The following is a 21,284-nucleotide window of genomic DNA, read 5'->3' on the forward strand; positions in this document are numbered from 1 at the left end:
ACTAATCAAGAGCTAGTCAATGTGCTACCCAGTCATGTTTCAAAGAATGGAACTTTTGGAGCCAGCATATGTCTGTGGTTTCTGCCTGGACATAGTCAGATGACTATTAAGATATGCATGTGCTTCTAATCAGTTTATCGGCCTCTGCAGTTACTTTAAAACCAAGAAGCTAGAGAGGGTTCCTGGGTGTGGCATGAAAATAACATTTTACACAGTTGCAGACATGATAGTGAAATTATCAGCACATTCCATCTTTGTCTTCAAGTACTAGAGACAGATACAGAGAAAAGCCATTCATATGCTGTAGACTGGCAAAAATACATCACCATGTTAAGCAGGATTAAAAAGACAGGGATTTCCTGTGCTCTTTGACCAATTAAACATTCAACTTCCTGTTAAGTAAAGTTCCACGTGGGACAATAACAGTATACTTTTCATTACTGTATTCCATTCATAATGTTCACATCCTTATACAACTAAAAAGTAAATTGAGGACACTGCATTTTTAATTTATGGAACACTGTTTCTGTACACCCTGGTAGCATGAAGCAACAGTTAGATTGCAACCTCCCTTTAGACAGACCTAAAATGTTCCTTCAAACTAAATGGCAATAGAGGTGCCTCACTTCACATTTTCTTTGCCTTTTCCCATCATAAGCTTTCTTTATAGTCACTCTGAATAAGATTGTGTATACGTAAATTATTTGTGGAGTGTGGTCTCATTTCTGCCAAGGACTGGGTTTCAACTACTTCAAATTCTCAATTTAGAGCCCTTAATAACCAGAGTGAATTTTTCCCCTCAAACTGGATTTGAACCATGTTTCTGGTGACAAGAATCTGCTCTAAAGCACAGAGCCCCAGTTTCGAGAAGATACATGCGCTAATACCAGTATGTAAAAATGACATTAAACATCCCACTAAAAAGCTGTAAAAAGCTTCATTTGTATGACAATTGTACTGTGACTGGATAACACAATATTTGGAACCCCTTCTCCAATCATTCAAAAAAGTACTCTGATTACATTCAGGAAATCAAGGTGTCCATCTTTACTTCTAATTCCGTGTTCATTGTCACTACAGGATGATGTTCGTTTACTGTAAATTCCAATTTGAAATATGTCTTCATCACACATCGCTGTGAAGATGTATGGGGTTTCTCTACAAAAGCAGTAAAACCACAAGCTTTCCAGAGTAGTTTTAAACAGGTAATTTTGTATAAAGTGATTTACCAAAACCCATATCTTTAATCTAAGTGACATTGTTGCTTTCTTAGAGAGATCAGATCAGTTATTTCAGAACCTACAAATTAGACACAAACTGAGCAGACATGGGCCTTGCATCACTAATTCCCAGCGCCACGACAACAGGAAACATAGCAAATGCTTCACATTTGGAGACACCAATCTATGAGAGGAAATACTTCATTTCTTTGTTCTACTGAATGTGGTTAGCCTGGCATACTAAAGGAGTGATTTGCACTTAACTTGAATATTGCACTGCAAAAGGTAAACATATTAGAAACAAGAACTTTGCTTATCAAAATGAGGGATGTCAATAGTCCACTATACCCACTGACAGAGCAAACACTTATAGGTAAAAGACTGCAATATTAAACATGACTATCACATTTTGGAGTTAGTACACTAGACACTTTCTTGGTAGCCTATCCTTTGACTTATGTCCAGGTGGCTTGGGACCACGCCCACATCCATCCTGAAAGAAAAGCAGTAGACAACTGCGCCTCTCAAATATATAAGACGAAAGAGCCATTCATCAATCCTGAATGCAGTCAAACTCTGGCAATGACACAAGATGCTTGTCATTGAATGCAATAGTTTCAGCCAATTCACATCTTGAAATATGTACTGTTCTCAGCCTCATCAATTGACACTTACAAAGATCACTGCAGACAGCTTGTCTGGAACTGAACTAATTGGTTGTAAAACTCTTTGGGATGTACAGAGGTTGTGAAAGGCACTATATAAATGCAAGTCTTTCTTTTTAGTTTGTTTACCTTTGAAAAATCCTGAGACCTTAGGTGTTAACCCCTTACATGATGTTGCTAGCAATGCAGAATACAACTTAAAATTTTAACATGGACCAAAAAAAAAACCCATTTTTGTCCCAATGCCTTCTGTCAAACTTCAACACAGGGTTACTGCAGTTCACCAGCTGATTATTGGGATTCAAGTTGCTTTCAGTCTTGCAAAGCTTAAAAAATATAGCGGTTTCTAACAGCAAGCTCATCCTGTCATCTCCAATCCTCTGTGTAAGCTTGTTCGCCCTTGCTATTTTTTTTTTGCAACTTACCCCTTAGTGGCATTTTGCAGTTCTTCCCTATCCCATTAACTTAGTGGCCCTTGGCCCTTGGCTCTTGAAACTTGCAAACAATATGCTTTTTTAGGACTTAGTCTGATTAAACTTTAATCAAGAAAAATATTTAGAAGAGTTTGAAAAAACCTTTATTAGCAAACAATTTTGTTCAAAGCCTTTTCTCAACACTAAGTATATTAATTTGCATCAAGATGATTGGAAAAATAATCACAAATTTTCATTCTACAAACTCTGTATTAGAAGCCCCCTTATAGCAAGGCAACCAACAGTGGCAAGTTCAGGGCAGCATTTAAAAACGCTAACAACTTTCTTCATACAATACTTCGAGATATTCAGATAGTTTGTTCTATGAGGTGAACCGGTTTTAAGTAAATTCTAGAAGGAGGTTAGGACGGAGTTAATATTTTAGCAAGTTGTAAAGAAACCACAGGAACACAAAACTGTTGAAGTTGACACCACAAATAAAAATTGAAATGATTAGAGTAAATCTTTTAAATCTAAATAACAAGGTCCCTTTGATAATGTTGCCGGCAATTTCAGGTGTGTAGTTGCCAAACTAGAAACCTTTTATACTGTATACGCTTTTACAAATGACATTTTTATTACTACATGAGCCACAAAGCATTGGGCCAAGAAGTGGCAAAAATTGTAAATATTGTGCATTAGCTGGCCGACTTTCTAATTACAGAGAGCGCTTTGTAGAGGTCATGGCATTTTTATAAAGCAGTTACAAAAGCTTATCGTTAAATCCCATTATTACAATAAAAATTGAGATCAACCTTCAGGAGTTCAAGACTGGTTTCGAAATGGTTATTATGGGCATTCAGGTTGCTTCCAGTAAAACGGTATTGGAAAGGTCATTTTAAGAATGCATAAAACAGAACAGTTGTATAGCGGGCACATGGAAATTTGTTTCCTACTTTCTAATATATAATCCAATAAATGTTGTGATCCTAACATAGGGTAAAACTTGTAGCTTATCAGACCACTTCAATAATAAAGCTTTTCCCCAAAACTACCCACTGGTTTCCATTAAGGAAAATACCTCCAATATTGGTAAAGTCTTTGCTGATTTCAGATTACACAGTTGCATAATTCAATAATTATACGAATCATTTGGGCATCTGATTTTGTTTGCAGAACAATAATATTTTAACATGCAAGGAGTAGCAACTAATAGGAGGTTTTGAGAATCTAATATGCCAAAAGGGAAGAGGTAAGGAAAGAAAAAGGATCACAATCACCATCTACTGATTACCAAGACACACCAAGTAGATGAAATGTCATAAAAATATTATATCTAATTTTCAGATTTGATTTTTTTCCCCCTGAATTTGGGTTAAAAAAAAATGGAGCTAGAAATACATGCTTTTTCCAGATTGAAAAAAAGTTTGTAACAAATAAAATACTTATAATTAAATTAAAAAATGCTAACAACTGTCTTCACAAAGCCATCGCTATCCCCCATTGGTGCAAAGCATGCTTCATTTTGCTGTACCAACAGGGAAACAGCCACCTGCACTAAAATATACCATTATTGACATTTGCAGGTTTTATCGAATTGGACTCTAATTTTGGAATTCATTTTTCAGGTGCAAGAGGGTAATTATTAAGATTAATCAGATTTAACCCTAAAATCAAAGAACTCAATAACATAACAGTGTAACCTGTTAAGTTTAACTAAAAATCTGCCTGTCTTATTTGTCAAGTTAAAAAGATTGAAGCTATAATGCATTTTTACTGCTAACTCATATAAGGCAGATATGCTGTGAATTGTTAATGCAGTTTGATCTGTGAATCTTAAGTATAGGAACCGTAACTTGCTCATTTCAATCTTTCCCAAAAGAGACCTATCACACTATCAAATGTATAAATTTCTCAAAATTAGCAATCACAAACTTAAGGCTTTTAGAATCAAATCAAACAAATGCCCAGTAAATGCCCTGATGAGACTGGAGAACATTTAGGTACCTCAAGGCAACTACTGTTTATTCAGCCTGTTGCAACTGACCAACACTTCCGCTTTTCCACATTCTGGCAACCCTCCAGAAGACAGGATACAACTAGCTGAAAGTGGGAGGCTCTTGCAGAGCAGTTCAGCCAGAATCTATTTATCATCATTCATCAAGGCCTAGGGGCTGTATGCTTCTTCAGTGGGGATCCAGTAAGGTTTTCATCATGGCAAGACTAACTGATTAATTCACTATTGGCAGCATTAGCAAGTAAACCAACAAGGCTGGCAAAGTTTACAACATGAAACAATTATACAATCGATCAACTGTCAAAGCAAGCAGTCATACAGGCACCATTTAACCTTCTCCATACAATATGACCACACCCATACCATTTCATGATACTTTAATCATACAGTATACAAGTATTTCTCCTACATCAACAAGAAACTACAAAAAGTAGCACCAACAGCAAGCTTAACTTTATTATACTGAACCACTGAATAAACACTGACAAAAGAAAACATTCTCCCCCATTATTTCTTCTTGGCACCACACACAAAGCTGAGCAGGTAAGCAGAGACCGTTTCAATCTTAAGACAGTTGCTAGGAACTGTCCAAGAGTCAGCATTCATTTGCTCACCAGTATTCCATCTAGGCACATGACATCCAGTCAGGCCAAAACTAGCTGCCACACCCAGCAATCTTCTCTGCCCAACCAGAATTGGGAACTACCCACATGGGAAATCAGACACAAACCTGCATTCTGTCACTCTATGGTACTACACATTAGCACTCTACCATGTGAAACTTCTCATTTATGGACTTAATCACTACTACTACGAAAATTTTATTTTAACATTTTGTAACTATAGTCTAAATTGACTTGCAGACAGATTAAGACATAAAGCAGGAACCATTAATGAAGTTCTAATTGGAAGTTTTGTGAAAATGTACTTAAAGCATCAATTGTAAGAGTAAATATGACTATATGGATACTCATCTGAAGCTACTCAAACTTAAGCACAAAGGCTGGGATCAAAGATGCCAGTTATAAGAGCTGCATAGTGTTATTACACTTGAAAGTTACATCAATGTACCTGACGTAAAAATAGTTCTCCGATTTGGTTAAATTAAAACTTCAGGTTATAGGTAGTAGGAAAATTACAAAACATTTAACTGAATGATGCTCACAGTGAGGTTCAATAAATGCCTGAACCTGCCTATGCGGTTTCTACTAATGTCTATTTTAAAAAAGGGTTATATATTGAAAATAAACCATTTTTATATGTAGGAGTATGGTTAATTTAGAGATAATAGAAGAAGCATAAATCTAAACTTTTAAAACTTTTTAAGTAATGGGTGAGGGAAAAGAAGCAATAGTCCTTTAATGACAGGTTCTTGATCTTGTCAGGCAGTTTCATTTCACCAATGAACAATTTTACTACAACCACCATCAATTTAAAACCAAATTACACAAAAGGATAAATTACCCTTGCAGAATACTATATACATCTTTCAAGTTTGGCTCAAACAGAATATAAACAGTCAGGCTATACTGATGAGCAATTATGGCTGACCTCATGAATATCATAGCAAAATTTACTGAATGCGTACTGATCTTACAACAAAAAAAAACATGGTATTGAGCACCAATTATCCAAGGATAAAGCTGTAGATTTTCCAAGCTGCAGGATTTCTAGTATGGGCAATTCAAAAATATTTCAGCAAGATCTTAAATTTGTTACCCAACCTATTAAATACAGTGACACTGAGCTCTCTGATGATTCCAATGATAAATGCACTGGACAGTACCGTGCCAACCAAGAAGGTTCCAAGTGTAATTCCTGGTCTGTACTGAGTTAGTTCATCTCTTCAGAGCTCTACAATTGGCCTCAGAACTCCCAGACTGGGCGGGAGAGAAAAAAAACATCAGCCAAGACTTCCACCCACTCCTGATTATTATTAGTCATGAGTGGAAGATGGAGGTGTAACATCGGCTTTATTTTCAGAGATGCATGCAAACAGCCATTTTTATGCTGCCTTCTTTCAGTAATGTGACGTTGAGCAATGGAAAGCACTGCGCATGTACACAGATGGTGGTGCATTACCTTGAGTTGCACAGACATTTATAAATGACTGAAGAGAGCCAAACTGGTTAAGGTTTTTTTTGATAAAAGTACCTTTTCATCAAATGTTTCCACCAGCTGAGTTTATGCTGCAGTCAGCTGACACTTAAATGTTGTACAGCCATCTCTTCTAGGTGGTCTCACACCCAATCCACCGATTCCCATTTGCCCACTAATAGTGCATTGTTAACATCACATTAGTACCCACTAGTAGACTGCACCAACACCAAAACCACAGTTTTAAAATGGCACCAAGTACCACAGTGACCCAGTTAGGAAGCCAGTACTGAAACCATGGACTGCAGCCTTGTGCCAAGTTAAAAAAAAATTGAAACTAATAAAACAAGACTCTGAAGCACAAAAGCATCCGACATTAAATTAAACCCATTGTGTTTTACGTTAATAAAATAAAATGAAATGCAGCTGTTAACATGAATACATTCTGCTTCCATCAGTGATCATTAACTAGGTTGCTATACAAAATCTAGATGCATGGCATCATTCAAATCACCAAGCCAATGTCACAGAGAAAAATGCTTGCCGAGCAGACGTCGTGGGAGCAAACTCCAAGTATGAACCAGTCGACCGTTTGTTGTATAATTAATTCTCAAGTCATTATGATTCTGCGCCAATTTTTCATTGGCGAGTAAAGAAACAGTAGGACACAAAGAAAAGCAATAAAGTATTCATAAGAGCTATCAATTTAACTCCATTTTAATATTTGAGTAATGTTTTTGACATACTGCAGCAGCCTGAGAAATCATAGGCATACTTGCATAATAATGACAACAGTTTGAAAATTTTGGCAAAAACACATTTAAGTCTTAAATAAACAGCTCATTGCACAGGACTTGCTTATATGTGTAATGTTTATTTAATGAGGTTAGCTGGGCTTTCAGCTTGAAAAATGCAACCATGTCTGATTAACAAAGTTTTGACCTGTGGCAGGGGAACCAAGGTTGGGGGGTGGGGGGCAGGGGGGGAGAAAGAGTGATGAGATTTAGAGGTGGACTAGAAGTTCTTGAAAGGGTTATTTTTGCAATTTCAAATAAGAAAGCAAATTTATTCCTGATTTATAGCCCTGGTCACAAGTTACCAGGTTTACTTATTCTCTAAAGATGGATGTTGATGCAGCATATATTTAATACATGAATTCCAGCCATGTAAAACTTAAATTTCAAAAACAGAAGGCAATGTGTCAGTTTTGACAAAAAAGGATAAAATGTATTCTCCTCATCCATACATCAAATATGCCTGCACATATTTCACTTCAGCTTGGTTTATTTGAACTATTTGCCCTTGGGTTAAATCAGTGACCTTCAATGGGCAATACGGTCCCCCTTATCCCCTATTTTAAAATGCTGGTTATAATGCAGACAATTCTATAGGTTCTAGTGAAATGTTGAACAGCAGTCCTAATAGTCTGTAGAAAAGTGTAATTTGTCAATCTCATAAAACATACTTGAACAAAATCACATGCCCTGTCAGTTACATCTTGTATGATATATACTCATCAATGTACTTACAGTTCCTCAAGGTATGGGAGCTTTTGGAAGGAATCAGGTTGCAGCTCAGTTATGTTATTCATGCTTGTATCTCTGCAAAAAAGTTTACAATAACCCATTATAAACATGTGTTTTTGTTAACATTTGGGAATATGCATCGTTCAATATAAACATTTACATTTTCAACAAATGGAGTTATTTTTCCTCTTAGCAATTTTTTTCAACCCTTTTCTTGGAGGTATTGATTCCTTGCTAGGGTAATGTCCACCAGCACTATCAGGTACCTTGCAACATAATTCACATGACCTTTGATCGTATCAGACTATTCAACTGTGTAGCTTCACAGCTGACCCAAATCCTTCCAACATCCAATGACAAGAAGGATGACGAGATAGTGATCAGGAGTGGAAACCTGGCTGATTTCCCCCTCTAACGGAGCACTGAAGCTAACTGCAGCACCTCTTTTGCTGCCTTAGCTGAGCCTAACTCATTACAAACCAGGAACTGAACATAGGAACTTAATGGTCTGTTTAGCTCAGCTACTCAATGGATAAATTAGAATGAGTCTGGAGTTAGGTTTAACAAAATGAAACTTCAGATGCTTTATGCCTCCACAAAGGCAGCATTCTCAGCAGAGATAAAATGACCCGGTTTCTAGCAGCCTGACTAATCAGAAAACCAGTCAATACTATAATTAATGTAACAACTCTTCAGGTTGGGCTCATTAGATTAACTTCTAGAACTCGCCAAGATTCAACAAAGGCAAGCCTATTCCATTTCTCCTTGTGCATTTTATATACAGATAGGAGTTTATAGCACAGGAGGCAATTCATCCAATTACATCTGTGCTGGTGCTTTGTTAGTGCAATCCAAAACTGATCCCACTACCCTATACAGATAAGGAGATAACTGGGACAGATGCAGCATTTAACCAAGAATATTCTGCTACAATTATCAGGGTTAAAGTCACCTTTTACGTTGACATCATGTCCGTGTTTACAAACTGTATGTTGCAAAACACAAGTGTCCAATCTTCTTTGTGGGCTGCTTAGGTGCACACAGCATGGAGGCCACATGTGTTCCCATTAAATTGCATGCATCTTAAGGTGCCAATCTAGATGTTCTGATTTAGAATTATTTTAAAATGATAAAAGATTTGGACAAATTGTATCCAAGAAAGCTTTTTTGCCATGTACAGAATTTAATCACAAGGGGTCATAATTACAAATTAAGGGCAACAAAAGAAAACAGGAAATACAGGAGGAACTTTTTTTTCACTAAAAGGGTGGTAAGTATGTGGAACAGATTACCGGCACAAGTGGTGGAACAAGAAATCTTAATGGGTTTCAAGAAGAAACCAAACAGATTCTGGTCAACAAATGGTATTACGGGCTATTAGAAATACATCATGGGAATACTGTGAAGAGGTGGGCTAGATGGATCAACTGTCTTCTCCTGTCGGAAACTGTTACTATGTTACTAAGATTTAATCCACCAATGAGATAACAGCACTAATAATAGCTGTTTCTAAACCTCCAGCTCCATGAAATTTAAAACAGATAAACCAGCAAGAAAGAAATAAGAAGCAAGAAATAGAACAGAGCTGCTTGGGCACAGTGAACCAAATTGTTGGGGCTCATGAGGTACATATGGTCCATGGTCATGATTTGGGAATCCCTGCTGTAGCGCTCATTACTTATTCTGGCATTTTTAAACACACACACACACACACACACACACACACACATACACACAAGGTCTCTGGTGCATAAGGTTATACAGACCGTCCATGCTGAAAATAATCAAAAGTCATATAACTCAAAACAGTATTCCAAACCCGATTATCGTATTTTCAAATAGATTTTCTGGGGAAGAGAGATATTTATTAAATTACATTTGCTCTGTTGTAAAACTTAAAATTGGCAGATTCTTTACCCACAGTGTAGCTGTACTTATCAAACTCAGTATGACAGAACGTTTTACTGAGGAATCTTATCTTGAAGTATGGAACAGTCTGTACAGTTACACAGTGTCCTAGTGAAAGCTGTTTTTTTATGGTTTTTACATTAAATCCAACTTTACTACATCAACTTAACACAAAATGTTCCTTCTTTTATGTAAAAAATCATTTTTCCCCAAAACAGTTACAACTGTACAAAGTTATATTTTATATACAATACAATTTAACCATAAGCTATGAAAAGATCTAAAATTTTGAACCAAACTATGCCATTGTTTACTTTTCAATACATTGTGGGATATTCAGCCAGCAAGATTTACATTGAAATTGGGTTGTCAAAAAGTCTTGACCATACATGCATGAGATAACCTTTAGCATGTTAGGACAAATACAATACTAAGTCTGCTTACTGAGCCGTGCAGGTGCATTTATTGACCATGAACGAACAGCTTGAAACAATGAAAATACAAAAAGGTATCATATGTTGCACTATTTAACTTTTGAAGGTTTTTAAGCTGCACTTTTGAAAGTAAAAAAAGTCAAAAGCAATTCTGTTCAGAAATACTCAAATGGCAATTAAAAACTGCAAGGACACCAGTACATCCCTGCCAAGAAAATATGATTTTTATTTAACAGTGAGCAATCTGTGTAAGATGACAATATATAATGAACACCACAATTATCAATTTACAACTAACAGCAATAGCTTCAAGTGATTTAAGGAAAATCCTTTCAGAAGCTGAATAGACAAGTGCTTACATGCAAAGCATGTAAAAAGGATGCTCTACATCTAGGTGGGGATCTCCCCTTCTCCCCCCACCCCCCCAACTTTTTCCACTGAGAATGCAAGTAACTTCTTTGTTGCATAATGTTTTTTGGATTTGAAAAAAGTTAAATAATATATTACGAATCACCTGGAAATCATAACACAGAACAATGACTAGCCTCATATCAGAGTAAAACTTGGCAAGTCTGGCCAAATAAACTTAAATTTTAAAGTAGTGTATTATACTATTAACATACGATACTCACTCAACATTACTATGGTTGCATTCTATTATGACTAATACTCAAATCTGTCAACTGTGCAGTACTTTGTACTGCTGCTGTCAAGGCCCAAGCTGGGGCATTTTTTTGTCCCAGGTAAAGTGGCAATATTGTCTCAGATTTTTGTTTCAACACTCATGCCTGGTCTCGGTTTCCAAACAGGTTCTTTCAAAGCTGAAATTGCTTTCACTTTATATTGATTTTTAATACATTTTTGAAGTAGTTAAAAAGTAAGCAGTGCACAGTAATGAATTTAATGCACCACAATGCCAGTTTATCTGGCTAAATGCCTAAAAGGTACCAGTTATCCCACATCTTCACGACTTTTATTTATAGACCTACCTGTAGTTATCAGGTAATCAAGAAAATGGCAGCATTTTATAAAAGGTTTGCTACAACTGAAGCTATGTGGTATAGCTATTAAAACTCATTACAGGTGGCAAGAATATTATTTCAACTCAAGTGATAGTTATGGTAGAAACAACAATACCTTCAAAACTCCAAAGAATTTAGGGACATTCTTTTCCAACCTAAAAAATCCTGACTCCTTACTGAGCCAGTGTGAGCACATACGAAGGCAATCATATACAGTTTTAACTACAAAAATTGAAGTGGGCATGAAGCCTCCTTCTCTTCCCTCCCCTGTCCCTCAACTGCCATTTGAATTCACGTAGAGTATAGTTACTGTTACTACATTTTATTGTACCATATTCTAAAACAGTACTAGAACTTTATTTAATACTAAATTTGAATATATTATTATATGGTACTACATTCTAATACATGACAAACATTAAGGCCACTAGAACCATAGAAAAGATACAGCACAGAAGGTGGCCATTCGGCCCATCGTGTCCACGCCGGCTCGAAGAACAACCAGGTGCCCATTCTAATCCCTCCTTCCAGCACCCGGTCCGCAGCCCTGCAGCTTACAGCACTTTAGGTGCAGGTCCAGGTACTTTTGAAAAGAGTTGAGGGTCCCTGCCTCCACCACCAATTCGGGCAGCGAATTCCATACACCCACAATCCTCTGGGTAAAAATTTTTTTTCTCATGTCCCCTCTAATCTTTCTGCCAATCAGCTTAAATCTATATCCTCTAGTTCTTGAACTCTCCCCTAGGGGAAACAGGTACTTCCTGTCTACTCTCTCTAGGGCCCCTCATAATTTTGTACACCTCAATCAAGTCTCCCCTGAGCCTCCTCTGCTCCAAGGAAGACAACCCCAGCCTATCCAATCTCTCCTCGTAGCTGCAATTTTCAAGCCCTGCAACATTCTTGTAAATCTTCTCTGCACTCTCTCCAGAGCAATTACGTCCTTCCTGTAATGTGGTGACCAGAACTGTGCACAATACTCCAGCTGTGGCCTTACCAGCGTTCTATACAGTTCCATCATTACATCCCTACTTTTGTATTCTATACCTCAGCTAATAACGGAGAGCATTCTGTATGCCTTCTTCACAACCTTATCTACCTGTACTGCCACCTTCAGGAACCTGTGCACATGCACTCCAAGGTCTCTCACTTCCTCTACCCCTCAATATATTCCCGTTTACTGCGTATTCCCTTTTACTGTTTGCCCTCCCTAAGTGCATTACCTCACACTTCTCCGGGTTAAACTCCATTTGCCACTTTTCCGCCCACTCCACCAACCCATTGATATCTTCTTGGAGTCTACAGCTATCCTCTTCACTATCAACTACACGGCCAATTTTTGTGTCATCTGCAAATTTGCCAATCATGCCCCCTACATTCAAGTCCAAATCATTAATATATACCACAAACAGCAAGGGACCCAACACTGAGCCCTGTGGCACACCAATGGAAACGGATTTCCATTCGCAAAGACATCCATCGACTTTTACCCTTTGTTTCCTGTTACTGAGCCAATTTTGGATCCAATTCGCCACATTTCCCTGTATCCTATGGGCTTTTACCTTTCTGTCCAGTCTGCCATGCGGGACCTTGTCAAATGCCTTACTAAAATCCATGTATACAACATCCACTGTACTACCCTCATCAATCCTCCTTGTCACTTCCTCAAAGAATTCAATCAGATTTGTACGGCATGACCTTCCCTGAACAAATCCATGCTGACTATCCCTGATTAAACCATGCCTTTCCAAGTGACAGTTTATCCTATCTCTCAGTATTGATTCTAATAGTTTGCCCACCACGAGGTAAGACTGACCGGCCTATAATTGTTTGGCCTTTCCCTCGTACCCTTTTTAAACAATGGTGCTACGTTTAGAACATAAGAACATAAGAAATAGGAGCAGGAGTAGGCCAATCGGCCCCTCGAGCCTGCTCCGCCATTCAATAAGATCATGGCTGATCTGATCCTAACCTCAAATCTAAATTCATGTCCAATTTCCTGCCCGCTCCCCGTAACCCCTAATTCCCTTTACTTCTAGGAAACTGTCTATTTCTGTTTTAAATTTATTCAATGATGTAGCTTCCACAGCTTCCTGGGACAGCAAATTCCACAGACCTACCACCCTCTGAGTGAAGAAGTTTCTCCTCATCTCAGTTTTGAAAGAGCAGCCCCTTATTCTAAGATTATGCCCCCTCGTTCTAGTTTCACCCATCCTTGGGAACATCCTTACCGCATCCACCCGATCAAGCCCCTTCACAATCTTATATGTTTCAATAAGATCGCCTCTCTTTCTTCTGAACTCCAATGAGTAGAGTCCCAATCTACTCAACCTCTCCTCATATGTCCACCCCTTCATCCCCGGGATTAACCGAGTGAACCTTCTTTGTACTGCCTCGAGAGCAAGTATGTCTTTTCTTAAGTATGGAGACCAAAACTGTATGCAGTATTCCAGGTGCGGTCTCACCAATACCTTATATAACTGCAGCAATACCTCCCTGTTTTTATATTCTATCTCCCTAGCAATAAAAGCCAACATTCCGTTGGCCTTCTTGATCACCTGCTGCACCTGCAAACTAACTTTTTGATTTTCTTGCACTAGGACCCCCAGATCCCGTTGTACTGCAGTACTTTCCAGTTGCTCGCCATTAAGATAATAACTTGCTCTCCGATTTTTCCTGCCATAGTGCATAACCTCACATTTTCCAATATTGTATTGCAATAGTTTGCAGTCCTCCAGTACCTCCCCTGTATCTAGTGAGGATTGGAAAATGATCCTCAGAGCATCCACTATTTCCTCCCTGGCTTCCTTCAATAGCCTAGGAAACAATCCATCTGGCCCTGGTGACTTATCAACTCAAGGATTTCAGTCCCTCAAGTACTTCCTCTCTCATTATGTTTACCTTATCCAACATTTCACACCTCTCCTCTAGACACTAGACCAGCGTCCTAGCGGAAAGGATAAATAGGGCTGTGGAAAGAACTTTTAAACTAGTAAGACGGCAGGGGGTGGGGGGGGGGGGGGGCATCTGGTGAAAATAACACAGGCCTGAAGATAAAAGAAATAGATGAGAGTAAAAGTCAGACCAAGGTAAAGAATAAGCGTAACATAAACTGTCAGAGAACAGATACAGTTATAAAACATAAGTATTAAATTACTTAAAAATAAAAAGTGAGTGGGACAATTAATAAAAACAAATTAAATTGCCTGTATAGCAATGTGCACAGCATCCAAAACAAAACTGGGGGACTGGAGACAATAATTCGTAGCGAGGAAAAAAAAACACCCTTGACTCCTCTATCCTTGCGAACTATCGCCCCATCTCCAATCTCCCTTTCCTCTCCAAAGTCCTTGAACGCGTTGTCACCTCCCAAATCCGTGCCCATCTTTCCTGCAACTCCATGCTGGAATTCCTCCAATCAGGTTTTCGCCCCTGCCAATGTACTGAAACGGCCCTTATCAAAGTCACAAATATGACATCCTATTTAACTGTGACTACGGTAACCTATCCTTCCTTATCTTTCTCGACCTGTCTGCACCCTTTGACCACACTATCCTCCTCCAACGCCTCTCCTCTGTCGTCCAGCTGGGTGGGAGTGCACTTGCCTTGTTCCATTCTTATCTATCCAGTTGTAGCCAGAGAATCACCTGCAATGGCTTCTCTTCCCGTTCCGTCACCCAAGGATCTATCGTCAGATTCCACATGTACGCTGACGACACCCAGCTCTACCTCTCCACCACCTCGCTCTACCCCCTCACTGTCTCTCATTTGTTACACTGCTTGTCCGCAAAAATTTCCTCCAACTAAATAATGGAAAAACTGAAGCCATTGTCTTTGGTCCCCACCGCAAACTCCATTCCCTAGCCACTGACTCCATCCCTCTCCCTGGCCACTGTAAGGCTGAACCAGGCCATTCGCAACCGTGGCGTCCTATATGACCCTGAGATGAGCTTCCGACCATATATCCGCTCCATCACCAAGACCACAAACTTTCACCTTCATTACATCACCCGTCTCTGCCCCTGCCTCAACTCATCAGCTGCTGATTCCCTCATCCATGCCTTTGTGACCTTAAGACTCGACAATTCCAATGCTTTCCTGGCTGGTCTCCCATCTTCCACCCTCCACAAACTTGAGCTCATCCAAAACTCTGTTGCCCATATCCTAACTCGCACCCAAGTCCCGTTCTCCCATCATCCCTGTGCTCGCTGACCTACATTGACTCCCAGTCTGTTTGAAACGAATAGAAATTAGCCTTTCAGTTACCTCACATTAAATCTGCACACTGACCCAATAAAAACAAAATCAGCCTCGATTTTAAAATTCTCATCCTTGTTTTCCAATCCCTCCATGGCCTCACCCCTCCCCATCTCTGTAATCACCTCCAGTCCTACAACCCTCCTCCAATTCTTGCCACTTGTGCATCCCCAATTTTAATCGCTCCACCATTGGCGTTCGTGCCTTCAGCTGCTCAGGCCCTAAGCTCTGGAAATCGCTCCCTAAACCTCTCTACTTCTCTCTCCTCCTTTAAGACACCCTTAAAACCTACCTCTTTGACCAAGCTTTTGGTCATCTATCCTAATATCTCCTTATGTGGCTCAGTGTCAAACTTTGTTTAATAACATTTCTGTGAAGAGCCTTGAGATGTTTTGCTACATTAAAGGCGCTATGTAAATGCGAGTTGTTGTTGTTGTTGTATTTAGAAAGGATAGCGAAGGGAGGGGGGGTGGGGTGGGGAGTAGGGTAGATGTCATAATTAGAGATAACAATGGCAGTAGAAAAAAGGGACATAAGTAACATTAAGATAGAAACAGAATCCATATGGATTGAGGCAAAGGATAAGAAGGGATCGATCACGTTAATCGAGATATTCTACAGATCACGTTAATAGAGATATTCTACAGATCACTTAATAGTGGAAGGGAAGTGAGAAAGAAATATGTAGGCAAATCTATGAAATGAATAAGAGACATAAATAATCATGGGTGATTTCAACTACCGCCAAATAAACTGACAAGAAGGAGTATGGAAAGGGAAAAAGGGAAGAGAGTTTTTAGTGTGTTAAGGACTCCTTTCTTACCCAGTACCCAAGAAGCGAATCACTACTGGATCTAATAATGGGAAATAAACCAGAGCAGATAAGAGAAGTTAACATAGGGGAACATCAGGCAATAGCGATCATAATATAATAAGGTTTAAAATAATGATTGAGAAAGAAAAAGACCAAAGTAACAGATTGGGAAAAAGCTAATTGAGGGGATGAGAATGGAACGCGGTACAGTAAACTAGAAAAAAATGTTGACAAAGAGATAGAACAGCAGTGGGAAATATTTAAAACGTTGAGTTCAGGAGGAATATATTCCTCTCAAAAACACGAGCAAACTAGCCAATAATGCAGTACCGTGGATGAATAAAGAGATATGGGTAAAATTGAAACCAAAAAAAGGCATATACAAAGTACATAGACAAGAAGAGGATGACAAAAGGGAATAAATATGAAGTTAAGGAGGAAGTCAAAAAAATTAGGAAACCAAAGAGGAACTACAAAATTAAATTATCAAAGAATATAAAAATAGTAAAGTATTCTACAGACACACAAATAACAGAAGAAAAATCAGGATAAGGATAGGGCCACTAAGGGATGCACAAGATAAACTCACAGGTAACGACAGCAAAACGGCAGAAATATTGAATAATTACTTTAACTCAGTATTTACCAGGGAGATTAACAAGGTGGGTATGAAATTAGAAGAAGAAATCAAAAAAATATAGATATTTAAGATAGAAAGGTGGGGGGGGGGGTGGGGGAGATAATTGATAAATGAATCAAACTTAGAGAGGATAAAACCCCTGGTCCGGATGGATTGCATTTGCGAATATTAAAAGAAGTTAGGGAAGAGATAGCAGAGGCACTATTACATGTATATAAAAATTCATTAGAAAAGGGAATAGTGCCAGAGGACCGGTGGACAGCTAATGTTATTCCTTTATTTAAAAAAGGGAGATAGAACTATAATGTCAGTGGTACAAAAGAGAATGGAATCTTTACTCAACGATGTAATAGAAAAAACATCTAGAAATAAGGACTAGTCAGCACAGATTTCAAAAGGGAAAGTCATGCTTGACCAACCTTATTGAATTCTTTGAAGTAACAGAAAGAGTAGACAAGGGTAATGTAGTAGATGTAATATATTTGGATTTTCAAAAGGCCTTCGATAAGGTACCACATAGTAGACTCATGACTAAGGTCAGAGCATGTGGAATCAGGGGACAGGTAGCAGCTGGCTGAAAACAGAAAACAGAGAGTAGGGGTTAAAGATAGTTACTCAGATTGGCAAAAGGTGGGAAGTGGTGTTCCACAGGGATCGGTGCTGGGACCACTGTTCACAATTTACATTAATGATTTGGACTCGGGAATCGGAAATACAATTTCAAAATTTACGGACAACACCAAATTGGGAAGACATTAATAAACTTGCAGAATGTGCATGTAAATGGTAAATTAATTTAAATATAGATAAGTGTGAGGTGGTGCATTTTGGTAGGAAAAATTAGGCCACATACTGTTTGGATAATAAGAGTCTAAATGGGGTAGAGGAGCAAAGGGACCTGGGGATACAGATACAAATCACTAAAAGTAGCGACACAGGTTAATAAGGCCATAAAAAAAAGCAAACCAAGCAGTGGTTCATTTTGAGGGATAAAATTGAAAAGCAGAGAAGTTATGTTGATCTTGAATAAAACCTTGGTTAGACCACACTTGCAGTATTGTGCAGAGTTCTGGTCTCCATATTATAAAAAGGATATAGAGGCATTGGAGAAGATGCAAAAAAAAATTCAAAAAGATGATACCAGAACTAAGAGGATATACTTATCAAGAAAGGCTGAACAGGCTGGGGCTCTTTTCTCTAGAAAAAAGGTGACCTGATAGAGGTCTTTAAGATAATGATAGAGTTTGATAGGGTAGATGTAGGGAAACATAGGGGATGTCCAAAACTAGAGGTCATAAATATAAGATAGTCACTAATAAATCCAATAGGGAATTCAGGAGAAACTTCTTTACCCAAAGAGTGGTAAGAATGTGGAACCCGCTACCACAAGGAGTAGTTGAGGCAAATAGCTTAGATGCATTTAAGGAGAAGCTAGATAGCACATGAGGGAGAAAGCAATAGAAGGATATGCTTATAGGGTTAGATGAAGAGGGGTGGGAGGATGCTCATGTGGAGCATAAACACCGGCACAGACAAGTTGGGCCGAATGGCCTGTTTCTGTGCTGTAGACTCTAACTATGTAACTCTATATAACTATATTCTTCAATACGGTATCGAGTGTGTGCTGCATTGTCAGAGATGCTGTCTTTTGGATAAGACATTAAACTACGGTCTGATCTGTTTGTTCAGGTGGACATAAAAGATCCCATGACACTTTTTCGAAGAAGGGAGTTATCCTGGTGTTCTGGCCAACACTCCTCAATCAATACCGCAAAGAACAGAGTATATGGTCATTGATCTCGCTGCTGTTTGTGGGACCTTGCTGAATGCAAACTGGCTGCAGCATTTGCCAACAGAAAGTGTCTGCACTTCACAAGTAGTTAATTGGCTGTGAAGCACTTTGGGATGTCCTGAGGATGTGAAACGTATCGTACAATATGAAAAATCTTTCTTTACATCTAAATGCACTGTTCAAATTAATTAGTCTACAATATTTACAACATCTTCACTAAAAAAAAATGCCAATTTTTCTCCTCCTTTCATGAATATGTTAACTTGTGCTAAGGTATTCCTATTAGCTATACTCTGGTACCTCATCCAAGTAGTCATTCTTGATGTGTGAGCCTACACAGTGAATGCTGGCAGCCTATTTGACCACTGGAAGGCATCACAACTGACCCTGATCCTGTCCTCACCCAACATCCACACATATGCATTTTCCAACACAAGTCAACAAAATAGTGGTAAGGAGTGGGAATCATCGCTGGTTCTACCATTCCTAGCTCAGACACCTAGTCAAATTGTAGTGCTCCCAACTGCCACCCCTGATGAGATCAGTGAACACTAGTAAATTTTTAAGTTACATTAAAACGTAGCCATCTAGAGCTCTATGTAGAGTTGCAACCTTTTTTTAAAAAAAGTAATCATTTAAGAATCAAGTGCTCTTTTCACATTGTTTTAAAAAAGGCGAAACATAACTATTCAGAGTGCTTTTAATAAGGCAGATGTTTTGTCCTACATGTGTAATGTTTTAAATATTTTAATGCTACGTTGAGACATGCTGAGAAAAGTGGCAAATAATAGCTTGCCTGCAAAGAATGTCACACATTGGCACAAGTTAAACTGCTGAAACAAACTTGCAATGTAGTACAGAAGTTAAAATTCTATTGTACAAAGCAATAACCATTTTCAAAGGAAAAGGCGAAAACTTTGATTGCAGTTGCATGACTGAGTTGAATAAAACTGATAATGTACGAAGCAAGATAATGTAGGACCTTTCAAAAGTAGTGACCAGTTCAAGCATTAATCATTCCCCTTTTTCTCCCCTCTTCAAGGAGCTGTCTCATGCTGGGGTATGGTTTCCTTGGTGCCAGGAGATTTGCAGGAGCTTGTCCAAAAGACAATTCTTCATGTGTAAGACTAAATAGCAAGCATCAGCAGACTATCCACTTAGATTTCACCATGAGCCCAATTCCAACCTTACTGGATGTGCATGGGGCACTCGCGTAGTACCCCACTACTTCCCTGGCCTACATCAGCTAACTCAGAGACCAGAGATAGAACCTGCGACCTCCCTAGTATGACTGGCTCATCACTACACTAAGATGGCGCATTTAGCCACTGAACCATCAGGAGAAAGTCCATGGAGGGGAAAATTATGCAATTAAAAGCACTCAATCTTCACTCTTTTAGTTTATATCATGAGAACATTGCTTTGTAACAACTTCTCTATCCATTATATACCATTCAAACGTAATAATTTTATCTGGCTAAATGCCAAAATGAATAATGTGCAAAGTTAAGACACAATTTAGGTTTTTTTTAAAAAATCACCTGTAAAGGACGTTGGGACGCATCATGCTTATATTAAAAAAAAATCACCTTCAAACCATTTTGAATAGTTATGAAACACTCCCTTGAGACGGTGAATTTTCTTTGCTAAGTGACATTGTGCAGTGCCTTAAACAATTTTTTAAAAAACTTCCAGGATTGTAGGTGCTTGATCGAATGTCAATGTCGAGCAATGACTAATGGCTAGCTTTCACAGGATCTGTATTGCACCAACATAAATTAAACAGACAGGATAAATGAACATTCAAGAAATTTGCATTCAGAAATGGTTATTAAAAAAGCCCATAAAAATTTTAGAAGAGGTGAACACTCTATATACTTGTCAGTGTGCTGGATGGTTTTGAAGTTATTTTGATGCAAGTGGTTCAAGAAAGTACAAACCTCTAACACAGTGCTGTCCAAACTTCAGACCACGGGCCAAATGCAGTCCAATGAATCCAGCCGATGATGCTCAGTGAACTGAGCTCTATTCATGCCTATATTTATCTGCTGTTCTGTCCTATTTGAATTTTGAGAGTCTTGAGTCTTGGGAAGGGCTGTTCTTACCACTGTTGCCACAAAATTCCTAAATCAGAATATCTCCAACTTGCATTTATATAGCGTCTCTAATGTAGTAAAAACGTCCCAAGGCACTTCATAAGAGCATTATCAAACAAAATTTGACGCCAAGTCATATAAATAGATATTAGGACAGGTGATCAAAAGCTTGATCAAAGAGGTAGGTTTTCAGGAGCGACTTAAAGGAGGAGAGAAATGTAGAGGCAGAGGAGTTTAGGAAGGGAATTCCAGAGCTTAGGGCCTAGGCAGCTGAAGGTGCCGATGGAACGGCCGCCAATAGTGGAGCGATGAAAATCGGGGATGTGCAAGAGGCCAGAATTTGAGGAGCACAAAGAGCTCGGAGGATTATAGGGTTGGGGGAGATT

The 21,284-nt window shown here is 38.7% G+C and overlaps 1 protein-coding gene across 2 annotated transcripts in view; it reads right to left on the minus strand.

Annotated features, from left to right (window-relative positions):
* The window catches only part of lgr4 (leucine-rich repeat containing G protein-coupled receptor 4), a 147,084-nt gene that overhangs the window by 88,760 nt on the left and 37,040 nt on the right, over window positions 1–21,284 (minus strand). For both annotated transcript variants that reach the window (XM_067994066.1, XM_067994065.1), the window contains exon 2: window positions 7,942–8,013. In XM_067994066.1, the coding sequence (XP_067850167.1) occupies window positions 7,942–8,013 (72 nt within the window). The remainder of the gene's footprint in view (window positions 1–7,941; window positions 8,014–21,284) is intronic.

Source organism: Heptranchias perlo, chromosome 12, assembly GCF_035084215.1.
Source record: "Heptranchias perlo isolate sHepPer1 chromosome 12, sHepPer1.hap1, whole genome shotgun sequence".
Lineage (NCBI taxonomy): Eukaryota > Metazoa > Chordata > Chondrichthyes > Hexanchiformes > Hexanchidae > Heptranchias > Heptranchias perlo.